At 45.1% G+C, this 12979-nt stretch overlaps 1 protein-coding gene across 1 annotated transcript in view; it reads left to right on the top strand.

The window, feature by feature from the left end:
• Positions 1-12979, top strand: part of LOC143934463 (uncharacterized) — a 58898-nt gene that overhangs the window by 22127 nt on the left and 23792 nt on the right. Inside the window, exons 2-3 of the mRNA XM_077458114.1 lie at positions 4273-4407; positions 4910-5003. Coding sequence (XP_077314240.1) covers positions 4273-4407; positions 4910-5003 — 229 coding nt within the window. The remainder of the gene's footprint in view (positions 1-4272; positions 4408-4909; positions 5004-12979) is intronic.

Raw genomic sequence — 12979 nt, 5'->3', positions numbered from 1 at the left:
AATCATTAGGGTTTTTTATGCTGATTTACATGGAACAAAGTTGTGGGGGAGAGTTTACAACCACTTTAAGATTAAAGCGGAGGTCCACCCTAAAGTGGAACTTCCACTCATTGGAACCCCCCCCCCCCTCCGGCGCCACAATTGGCACCTTTCAGGGGGGAGGGGGGTGCAGATACCTGTACAGTACAGGTATTTGCACCCACTTCCGGCATAGATATCCGCAGAATCTGCAGATATTTACGCCACTTCCTGCGGGTCCCCTGCTGTCTGCTGGGAAACACACGGATCCCAGAGACAGCGGGGACCATCCTTATTGCTCAGCGCGTTTCGTGCAAGCGCAGTAGGGAACCGGGAAGTGAAGCCGGCTCCACTTCCTGATTCCCATACCCAAGATGGCGACAGCAGCACCCGAGAGCCGATCGAGAGATTGGCTTCGGGTGCCGACATCGCGGGCACACTGGGCGGGTAAGTGTCCTTATTTTAAAAGTCAGCAGCTGCAGTATTTGTAGCTGCTGACTTAAAAAAAAAAAAAAGAAAAAAACCGGAACTCCCGCTTTAAGCTGAAATTCCATTTTAAACATACAGAAAACTGTTAACTTTTTTTGAATGAATTAAAAGCAGAATAATTAGGCTTGTATTTGATTACCAGAATTAAAACGTTGTGGTTACTTAAGTCTCAGTTGTAGAAAAAAATCTGTTTATCGACATATACTTACTGGGTAAATTGTCTGAAAATGTTAGGACATTTACCAAGATTGATTTTCAGATTACAGACAATAGTCATCATCACAAACAATACAGTTCCATCCAGCCATGACTCAATGTCTGCTTTAGAATATTGGTATTGGTGCTGGTCATTATCAAAAAAAAATCTAAAATTCCCATATGGTAATATTAAGATTCTGTAACTGATGATTTTTTTTCTTGTTCTTTTCACTTGTCTCCTTTCATAAAACGACAAGCAGCGTAACCACAGTAGTCACATGAGATAAAGTCACATCCTGGCCGTGGGCTAACCACTTGCTGTTGCTACTATTGCAGCAAATAAAACCATGATAGGCTTTAGAATGCAATAAGAATTGTAGGTATAGACCACCAATCAACTGCCTTCATAGAAAGAAAAGAAAAGATGGCAGTAGGCTGCCCCAGTCTCATGGAGTATTGTGACCCTCTCAGTATTTACCACTGTCCCTTAAAACGTTCACTGTTGGTTTCACATTTGTGTCTAGCAGTGGTAGCGTTAATCAGAGCAAGGAATATATAAATGAGCCCCCTTCGACCTCAGGGTCTCCACGCTGCCCAGTGGTGCCATCAAATGTGCTGACTTGACTTTGTTCCTATACAAAGCCTTTGGAGGTATAATGCGTGTATAACGAACAAAGTCAAGTCAGTACATTTGCTGCCACCAATGGGCAGTGTGGAGACCCTGAGGTGAGAAGGTGGTTTACTTTTAATACTATGTGCAGAACACAGCACTGAGAGTGCATTTGTTTGTGAGTGTCCCATTTTAGATTTTTATAAAATTGTTTTAAAACATATGGAGAGCACTATTGGCTTTATTCCTTTAGCATTTAGCATAATCACAGAGAGGAGGAGGTCAAATAGAAGCTCCAGTCCATGTGTTGGTCCCTTTGGTTGCTATTGGGAGCCAGAAGCCAGTTGGAGTATAGCCCTAGAGGGGCAAAAGTGTGTTTAACCTTGACTAGTGATAAAGATTAGTATGGCAAACTGTTCTGCCAGAGCATGAGCTCTGGCTGAACATTGGCTGGTTGCCCTGTTCGGGGAACACCCGCATATACAGGGTGGTTGCCCCACTGAATGCCCTGCAATGCACTGAGCATTACACAGTGCATTCTGTGCCCAGATTGAGCAAAGCTTTGCCCAATCGGAGTGCAGAAAAACTGGTTGTTAAGAAGCTGGCAATGTTACCTGGTGCCGCCGCCCCCTTGTGACATCACAGACCCAGCATGCACCAGTCCGTAACCCCACAAGGGGGGGAAGGTGCCACCAAGTGACATCACCGGGTGGCCCCGCCCTTGTACAAGAACTGTCAAACAGCATATGAGGCATTCGGCAGTTGGCCCTCAATGAGTGCAGAATGTTTTCTTTTTTAGGTGCAGCGGGTGGCGTGATTGACGATGAATTTACATCGGGGGACGCTGTTTTTTTAATAAAGGAATTGTCAAAAACTCTCTCTTTTTATTACTCATGACACTTTTTTGGTGAATGGGTAGAGGTACTATGTACTCCATATTTATTCACATGGGGGGCTGGGATCTGGGGGCACCCTTCTTAAAGGGGGCTTCTAAATTCTGATAAGCCCCCTGCCTGCAGATCCCCACAACCACAGCCCAGGGTTGTGGGGAAGAGACATGGGGACAAGGTGCTTTGGGGTGGGAAGGGGTGGGGGGGGGGCAGAGTCTTGTGCTGATCACATGCACTCTCCCAGAAAAAAACAAAAAACTCTCTAGCAATGCACACCAAACTTATCACATGCAGAGTGCCTCCAAGACTCTGTACTATCAGGAGATGGATTGGGGATAGTGGAAGGAGGGGAAGATCAGAGAAGACGGGCTCAAACAGCCTTTTTACACAATGCAGAAGATTAACATCTTAGGTTCCACAATGAGTATAACAAGCATGCTTTACTGCATATGCAAACTGATTTTACTGTTGTAGGTTTAGTAACACATTAAGTCTTATGCTCACTATACACATTACAATTTAATAGCATGATTCCTTTACAATTGGCAATATCTATATAGTGCAAGGGTCTGCTTAGCTGTGGCTACACATTAAAGTGGATAAACCTGATTCATGAAATTTGACCCAGGCACATATGTCTGCAGTGTTTTCTTATCCCTCCCCAAACCCCTAAGTACAGTGTCTTCCTGCTGCTCCATTCTTCTGTTATCAGCAAGATAACTTCTGACAAGTTCTCCGACACTGGAAATAAAAGCAACTGAAAATTTGTGTCGGGGTGGGGGCTATAAATGGACAAGCAGAGAGTTTGTCTATTTACAGTACAGATATCAGCTGTCACACAGTGTATGCCAAGAATCCCTTCCCCCTGCTGGAACAGGATACTTAGTTGTGGTAAAACTAAACATGACTTATAGGCAGGTGCAGTCTACCTTCTCCACCGCAGGGGGCACTATTCTACAGTGGAACTGCAGTTGGAGAGGAAGTGAGGAGGGATATGGTTCCTTTATGGTTTCCTGGATCACTGGGGAAGCAATCTGATTGGATGCCACCACCCAAGGTGACTCCAGCAGCCATCTTAGGTCGAGCAGAACCTTTTTAAAGAGGAAGTAAACCCTGATGGGTTTACTTCCTCTTTCATTCCCTGCAAAGGCAAAGCATAATGGACTACTATGCATCGCATAGTAGCCCATTATGTGTCACTTACCTGACACAGGAGCCAGCGAAGTCACCGCTGTCCCCTGTAGTTCGGCGCATCCATCTTCTCGGTGGGGTCTCGCAGCTCCGACGCTGTCATTCGGCGATGCCGCAATGACATCACTCCCGCGCATGCGCACGGGAGGCGAGACGCGTGGCATCTTCGTCATCGAGGATGCCACGCTCAGTGCGCCTGCGCGCCACTGTCTACTGCGCATGTGCCGTAGACAGCGGTGCCCCTCTTCGGGCAAATATCTCCTAAACCGTATAGGTTTGGGAGATATTTCTTGGACCTACAGGTAAGCCTTAATCTAGGCTTACCTGTAGGTCAAAGTGGTTTGTAAGGGTTTACAACCACTTTAAGGCCATAGCTCCCAGGTTTGGCACACATTTGTGAGTTAGTAGAGATTAGTAGAGACAGGAACCCCACGGTACTAGCATTAGGGAAAAGTTCTTGACAAAAATGGAAAGCGTAAGGTCACAACTCCTTGGGGCACCATCCCGCTTGAGCATGGGCAGGACAAGCGTAATTTTGCTCTTTTACAGATGCTGTCAGTCTGGCTGATACGGTTCTCTCTTCAAATTACTGGAAACCGTGAGTGCACCCAGTTGGGCAACCTTTGTTGTAAAATGTGGCCTTTCGAATTTAATATAAGTTTTCCATTGCATCTTTCTGTGTGAATTATTGCCACCACACCATGCTGCAGCCCACCTACAGACTGTATGGGGATTGTATAATCAGTTTGTAACCTATATGGCCAGCTTTGAAGCATTCCAGGTAAATAGGGAGGTCCCTTGGAAAAAAAAAAAATTAGTTACTGTATGATGCCTGCAATGTGATGAAGTAATAAAATGATGCATTCTTAATTGCAGCCTTGCCCCAAGAGCCATGTACCTACGATACGATAGAATGCCGCTGTCGTGAGGGCTTTGGTTGTCAAACGATAAGTTGTACAGAGTGCAGTAAATTGCCAGGGTGCAAGAGTGAGGAGAGACTTAGAAGAACAGGTAATGTTTTCCTAATGGGTTTATCATATCCGTCCTAATGATCTGCAGTGCGGATACATTTTGATTTTGCTTTTCTACATTAATGGTATATTGCAGTAATAAATATATGAAAACATGATAACGGTTCTGCTGAGCTTTGTTGAAAAATAAAAAATAACATGCAATACAGACATGCTGAATGTTCTTCTCCTCAGTCACCGTATTTAATCTTTTTCTCCCCTTGAATCAACTTGACTTGAATTATACTTTTCAATGATGTGACAGAAGCTAATTTGGCACCTTCTACTCTTCTTCTACCCCTCCTATTTTACCTACCCCCTTTCCTGTCACCCATCCTACCCACCATCCCCTCCATTGGCTTGTATATTTTTGTAATCATAATTAAACCAATAAAAAATGCACATATTTGGATTTTAAAAGTATCATACAATGCAAACCTGTATGCATAATACATTTCACATCATCAACCCATGAACATTATTTATTCTAAATTTGGTTCTAGAGATCAACTCCAGCTTTTACAAATATGACTGTGAAAAATGTCCATCTGGAATGGGTTTAGATATGAAAAGTGGAGAGTGTATACCTGCTGACGTGTAAGTAATCCTTATTGTATATGCAATACTTAAAGTGATTGTAAACCCATCATTTGTTTTTAATAACAAACATGTCATACTTACCTGCTCTGTGCTCTTTTGCTCTATCAGTGCTCCTGGCTCTTCCTCCTGCCGAGCGATCACCATTACAAGCTGTTAGCTATGGGAGCACTCGTTTGGGCTCATTCCCCAGCCACGCTCTGTGTGTCCATTAACACACAGAGCATGGCTCAGCCCCAACCCATGGGGGCACAGCTCAGCTTGGACAAAGCTTCCCATTCTGCTAACCTCTGCTCTGTTAACCTCTTCTTCTCAGGAATAGCCATACACTTAGTCCAAGAGTACATTTCAAGGACTCTGGAAGGCTAGGTTGGCACCAGTAGACTTTCACTTTTCCATAGGCTGTAGACAATTCTCTAAACATTCATACAGAGGCTCCAGAGTAGTAGTAGTAGTAGTAGTAGTAGTAGTAGTAGTAGTAGTAATAAGATCAACTTTTATTTGCTTAAATTCAACAGTGAAACATAACAGTCCAGATCAGAGTTTCTCAACCAGTGTTCAATGGAACCAGGACTGTTGCAAGAATTTTTGACACCCTAGGCGAAACCTAATTTTGCCGCCCCCCTTGGCTCTACCCATGACTCCACCCTTTTTGCCCTGCCCATGCATACCCAACCTTTTTAACTAAACACCCATCAAATGCAGCCCACCAGTGCCCATCAAATGCAGCCTCACAAGCGCCCATCAATGCACCCAACCAGTGCCTATCAATGCAGCATATCAGTGCCCATCAATGCAGCCTACCAGTGCCCATCAAATGCAGCCTCACTAGTGCCCATCAATGTAGCCTCACAAGTGCCCATCAATGCAGCCTACCAGTCCCCATCAAATGCAGCCTCACCAGCGGCCACCAAATGCAGCCTCATTAGCGGCCACCAAATGCAGCCTCACCAGCGGCCATCAATGAATGTTTGCTTCCATTCATTCAGGAGTCAGTACACAGACACAGTTCTCTGTCACCGATGCGCCTGTGACACTATGTGCTAATGGAGCAGCAGGCTGCCTGCTGAATCTGAGACTTAGTTGCTTGCTGCAGAGAGAAGCGAGTGGCTGGTGCCCTAGGCAACAGGGCGCCCTAGGCGGCTGCCTAGTTTGCCTAGTGGTAGCACTGGCCCTGAATGGAACCCTAGACTTCCTCCAGCGGTTGATAGGGTTCTTTGACCAATAAGCAATTTCTGCCTCTCAGGTAAGTTGCCTCTGCCACCATTAATCTTTTTAGCTATCTGTATAGGAGGGAAATTTTCTCAAAGTCCACAAGTGCGAGGAGAATTCTCCTCACTGACCACCACACTAATGTGTCATGAGTTATAGACATAGTCATTTTTTACAGGGGTTCCCTGAGACCAGAAAATTATTTCACGGGTTCCTCTATATTGAAAAGGTTGAGAAAGGCTGGTCCAGATCTTGGCAGTAACAATTTTCAAGTAGTGGCATGAATTAAAAAGCACTGCAGCAAACTGAAGACATGAGGTGTCTGTGGAGCTCATCCCAAAAACACTTATGCCACGTACACCCGATCGGAAATTTGGCCAGCAAAAGACTGATTAGAGCTTTCGGAAAATGTGATTGTGTATATGCTTCATCGAACTTTTGCTGGCCAAATTTCGGCCATTTTTCGGTCTGAAAAAGTTCCTATCCGAAAATGAGTTTGTGTGTATGCAATTCCGATGCGCAGAAACTCACGCATGTTCAGATTCAATTATGAGACAGAAGCTATTGGCTACTGGCTATTGAACTTCCTTTTTCTAGTCCCGTCATACGTGTTGTACATCACCACGTTCTTGATGGTCGGAATTTGGTGTGACCGTGTGTATGCAAGACAGCTTGAGCGCAATCCCATCTGAATTGCGTTGGAAAAACCATCAAAGCTTTTTCCGACCAAAATTCCGATCATGTGTCATGTGGTATAAGTCCTCCTTCTACTCTACTACTCTACTACTACTCTACTCTACTAGTCAGAGCCACTTATGGCATAGCTCTACACTCCCCGGAGAAGAGAATAAAGGAGAGACCAAACATTCTCTTCCACTCTAGCTGTCAATTACTCCTGTTCTTCCCCAGATTGTTCTCAGCATTGACCACAGAGAAGCCCCTCCCCCAAAGAGCAGAACATGAACACTCACAGCAGTCCTTCCTTTTCTTTCTGTATCCTGGCTAGAGCAGGCCAGGATCCCCAGCTCCACCCACCTTAAATAGTAATACCCACAAAGCACTCCACCAGTAGGAGGAGCCACCCTTAAGGGAACCTCTGCCTACCTGCTCCTAATGTCTGGTTTGGGATAGCTTGTCTGTTGAATACAGAGCTCTGCCTATACCCTTCTCTTTCTGTCCCTCTCCACATGCATACGTTAATTCTTTTTCCCAGCAAAACAATGATGTTGCCTTGATTAAGAAAATCCTGCCCACACCCTGTCTGTTGGGAACATAATTTTTCGAGATGTAGTTTTGGGGATGTGCCCACATTAGTTGGACCTGAGCTACCTGCCACTGCATACATTTTCCAAGCCTGGTGATGATGTCACAGGGAGTATTTAAAGCTGTTTCCCGCATCAGGATCAATGTAAAGAAAGAAATAATGCTGGGGTATGCTCTGGGCTTGGGGATAAATTTGAGTAATGCATACCCTTTAACCACTTCAATACAAGGCACTTAAACACCTTCCTGCCCAGACCAATTTTGAGCTTTCAGCGCTGTCGCACTTTGAATGACAATTGCGCGGTCATGCTACACTGTACCCAAATGAAATTTTTATAATTTTTTTCCCACAAATAGAGCTTTCTTTTGGTGGTATTTGATCACCTCTGCGGTTTTTATTTTTTGCTAAACAAATAAAAAAATACCGAAAATTTTGAAAAAAAAAATGTTTTTTTTTGTTTCAGTTTCAAAACTTTGCAAATAAGTAAGTTTTCTCCTTCACTGATGGGCACTGATGGGGTTACACTGATGGGCAATGATAAGGCGGCACTGATGGGCACCGATGAGGTGGCACCAATGAAGTGGCACTGATGAGGTGGCATTGATGGACACCGATATGTGGCACTGATAGGCGGCACTGATGGGTGGCACTGATGGGCGACATGGATGGGCACTGATAGGTGGCACAAATTGGCACTGATAGCTGCCACGGATTGGCATGGATGGGCATTGATAGGTGGCACAGGTGGGCATGGGTTAGTCGGCACAGGTGGGCATGGGTAGGCGGCACAGGTGGGCATGGGTAGGCGGCACAGGTGTACATGGATGGGCACTGATAGGTGGCATGGATGGGCACTGATAGGCGGCACAGATGGGAACTGATAGGCGGCATTGTATTCTAATATATTGTACTAATGGATGCCAATCAGTGCCAATCAATAATGCATGCCAATCAATGATGCCCATTGTGGGCACTGGTTGGCATCCATTATGGGCACTGATTGGCATCCATTGTGGCACTGACTGGAATCCCTGGTGGTCTAGGGTGGCATACCTTGTCCTGGGCATCCCTGGTGGTCTGGTGGCATCCCTGGTGGTCCAGTGTGGGCATCCTCGGGGGGCTGTGCTGATAATCGATCAGCACAGACCCCCCCTTTAAGAGGAGCAGCCGATCGGCTCTCCTCTACTCGCGTCTGACAGACGCGAGTGAGGAAAAGCCGATCACCGGCTTTTCCTATTTACACTGTGATCAGCCGTGATTGGACACGGCTGATCACGTGGTAAAGAGTCTCCGTCGGAGACTCTTTACCGAGATCATAGTTGCCGGGTGTCAGACTGACACCCCGCAACAACGATCTTCGCGATGGGCGCCCCCGGGGGCGCGCAGCAGCTCATAATCCTGATCACGTCATATGACGTCCGGTCAGGATTATGAAACCACTTTGCCACCGTCTATTTGTTATAGGGCGGGCGGCAAGTGGTTAAGGTTGAAACATTTATGAATGGCAGAAATGCTGTTTTCCATTGAAACAATGGGGTTGATTTACTTAAACTGGAGTTTCTAGTGCAGCTCTGCGTAGAAACCAATGAGCTACCTTTTTTTTTTTTGTTAAAGCTTAAAGCGGAGGTCCACCCTAAAGTGGAGCTTCCGCTCATTGGAACCCTCCCCGCCTCCGGCGCCACAATTGGCACCTTTCAGGGGGGAGGGGGGTGCAGGTACCTGTACAGTACAGGTATCTGCACCCACTTCCCGCGTAGATTCTACAGAAGCTACACCCCTTTCCGCAGAATCTACGCCCCTTTCCGAAGGTCCCCCGCTGCCTGCTGGGAAACACACGGATCCCAGAGACAGCGGGGACCATCCTTATTGCGCAGCGCGACTCGCGCATGCACAGTAGGGAACTGGGAAATTAAGCTGCAAGGCTCCACTTCCTGATTCCCATACCCAAGATGGCGGCGGCAGCACCCGAGAGACGATCGAGAGATCGGCTTCGGGTGCCGACATCGTGGGCGTGCTGGGCGGGTAAGTGTCATTATTTTAAAAGTCAGCAGCTGCCGTATTTGTAGCTGCTGGCTTTTAAAAAAAAAAAAAAACGGCGGACTCCCGCTTTAACTGAACAAGCTGAAGTTAGAAGCTGATTGGCTACCATGTACAGCTGCACCAGATGTTGCACTCTAAAGTTTTAGTAAATCAACCCCATTCCATCTAGCGATTCATTATCATTTTTTAGAGCTTAGTTATACTGTATGTCATTTTTATTTTCTCATACATTTTTCTTTGATTTAATCTTCCCATCTTGTGTGGGTGCATGGAAACTGATCTAGATATTAAAACACTTCCTACTCAATTTGCATTTTGCTACCCTGCTTTGTTAAAAATAACGTTCTGAGAATATATTGGTTTAGATATTAGTGATAAGCAGCAAACAGCATGTGCTTTGTACAGTAGTGTGAATGGCCCCTAAGTACAATAATTCCATTACTTGTCTAAAATAAATTAATAATGACCTTATAATCAACATGTGCTATAAAACATGTTCTTTATCAGGCTTAATTTTACAGTATTTTGTATTTCCTACTGTGATTATTTTGAGGGCTTGACTATTGTATAACAGATGTACCTTACTGCTAAAGACCCCTTATACTCCAACTTTCCCCTTTGACCTTATTAAGCACTTCAGCCCTGGACCATTTTGCTGGCCAAAGACCAGACCACTTTTTGCGATTCGGCACTGCGACGCTTTAACTGACAATTGCGCGGTCGTGCCACGTTGCTCCAAAACAAAATTGACGTCCTTTTTTTCCCACAAATAGAGCTTTCTTTTGGTGGTATTTGATCACCTCTGCGGTTTTTATTTTTTGCGCTATAAACAAAAATAGAGCGACAATTTTGAAAAGAACGCATTATTTTTTACTTTTTGTTATAATAAATATCCCCCCAAAAATATATAAAAAAACTTTTTTCCCTCAGTTTAGGCCGATACGTATTCTTCTACATATTTTTGAAAAAGAAATCACAATAAGCGATTATTGATTGCTTTGCGCAAAAGTTATAGCGTTTACAAAATAGGGGATAGTTTTATGGCATTTTTATTAATACATTTTTTTTACTAGTAATGGCGGCGATCAGTGATTTTTATTGTGACTGCGACATTATGGCAGACATATCGGACATTTTTGACACATTTTTGGGACCATTGTCATTTATACAGCAATCACTGCTATATAAATGCAGTGATTAATGTGTAAATGACACTGGCAGTGAAGGGGTTAACCAGTGGGTAGCAGTGTAGGGGTTAAGTGTTCCTAGGGGTGTGTTACTAACTGTTGGGGGCTGGGCTTTCATTTAGTGAATACTGATCTCTACTCCAATCACATGGAGCAGAGATCAGTGTCACTAGTTGCTAGGCAGAACAGGGAGATGCTGTTTACAACGGCATCTCTCCATTCAGCCGCCCCGTGAGACGATCGCGGGTATGCCCGCGGCGATCGAGTCCGCAGGACCCGCAACCGGACTTACAGGGGTCCTGACCAGCACTCCAGCGCGCTGCCGGTGGCCCACTCGCGATGGCAGGGCGGCATTAAAGATTGGACATACCTGTACGCCAATATGCCTGCCCATGTCATTCTGCCGACGTACATTGGCGTACGCTGGTCGGGAACCGGTTAATGACAACCATACCAAAATTTGGAGTAAACATAGGCCATAGCAGCCTTATTTTATTAAACAATATATATATATTCAAATTAACATCAAGATAAACATCCGTTATGAAAAACCATCAGTCCCTCATATCGTTGGTCTTTGCAGGATCCTCCATAACCTTCTGTGTCAAAATACTCCCCTACAGTACCTCCAGTATGTTATTAGGCCTCAAGCTGACAGGCTGGCTCAGAGACAACCACTTACCACAGTGCACCCATTACCAGTTTTCCAGCTAACCTCCGTTAACTAGAATACCACTATCAGGACCCATACCACCAACAGGTCCTGAAATCTTCCTTCACCCGCAAAGACCAACACCCGCCACTGCCACGACATCCAATCGCCCTGTAAAGAAAAAGAAAACAAACACACATACACAACAGACCTGCACAATAACCCCCCCCCCCCCCCAAAAAAAACTTGGGGAGAGTGGGTGGGAACTTTCCCTCATGCTCTGGTGCCAGGGGGGAGGGGCCTGCTTCCTATATTAACTTCTGTCCCCATCCCACTCAGCCCCAGCCAATCCTGGAGCCCCTACTATTCTATACCCTGTTAAATGTCATGTCACCCCTTCACTTATTTCTTTCATTCATTTTGCTCCGGGCTTTTCTTTATATCTAATTTCCAGTAGAGATAAAATGTTTTTCTTCTATTTCTTTATTCGGTTTTTTTTCCACTTTTTCAATGCTCCCAGTCCTATCAGATTAAATAAGAACTAAAGGATACTAATAAAAACATTGATTTGCTTTGCCACATCCCTCTAGTGGGGCCACAGATACATTTTTTCAATATTTCCATTTAATAAACTAAATATAGGCTTTTACATTTCTAGGTCCATGCACATTCGTTCATTGACTTCCATATAGGTGCACCCATCCTGGAGCCACAGGTGGATATCTAAAATTGCACACGTGATGTATCAAACTAAACTACATTTCCCAGTGTCCTCTGCTCCACTTCTTTCTGTTTACACTGTAGGGGATCTTCCTCTCCATGTAGTTTCTCCAGCATAGGAATGTAGTTTGTGGCACAGGTGAGCATGCCTAGGAGACAACCACTGTATATTTAAAGGGCTAATGTCAACCAGCGAGAGTAAACAGGCCTGGCTCTCAATAATAATTACAGATTCAGGAAAGCAGCTATCATGGAGTATAAGTGGAAAGAAGTGAAGAGAACATGGTAGGCTACACAGGGGAGCAATAAACAATAGCCTTTAGATATATTCTGGGCACATTCAAAGTTCCAGGCCACATGATATGATCAGGATTGTTCTTTTATGCCCAGCCTTACTATGTGTTCTTTGTGGACAACTCTCTTTATCTAAGATAGGCTCATCAGACCTATGCCAACCCTCAACCTGGAGGGCCTGTCACTAATGTCATTGATTTTTGGGAAATACTTCTGTAGGTGTCATGTTTTCCACACAACAGGATTCAAACTCCCATAGCTTACTGTTATGCCGAGTACACATGACCAGACTTTTCGATGGACTAGGTCCGACGGTCTTCCCGACAGACTTTTGCTGGAGGTCCGACGGACTTCCCGACGGGATTTCAAAATGAACAGACTCGCCCACACACGGACTAAAGTCGGGACTAGAAAGCTAAGTCAATCTCGCAGCTTTCATCAGCGAGATTGACACCTTTGCGAGCCCCGTCGCCTGGTATGGATTTTAAGGGAAACCCCCTATGCCGATTTTAAGGGAAACCCCCTATGCCGAAAAAATGATACCAGACCCTTATCTAAACACGCAGCCCAACTTGTCAGGAAAGGGGGTGGGGACAAGCGAGCGACC

Source organism: Lithobates pipiens, unplaced genomic scaffold (genome assembly GCF_037356315.1).
Source record: "Lithobates pipiens isolate NorthernLeopardFrog02 unplaced genomic scaffold, aLitPip1_a1.2 Scaffold_27, whole genome shotgun sequence".
In the NCBI taxonomy this organism is placed as follows: domain Eukaryota; kingdom Metazoa; phylum Chordata; class Amphibia; order Anura; family Ranidae; genus Lithobates; species Lithobates pipiens.
This window is presented reverse-complemented; position numbering and strand designations above follow the sequence as displayed.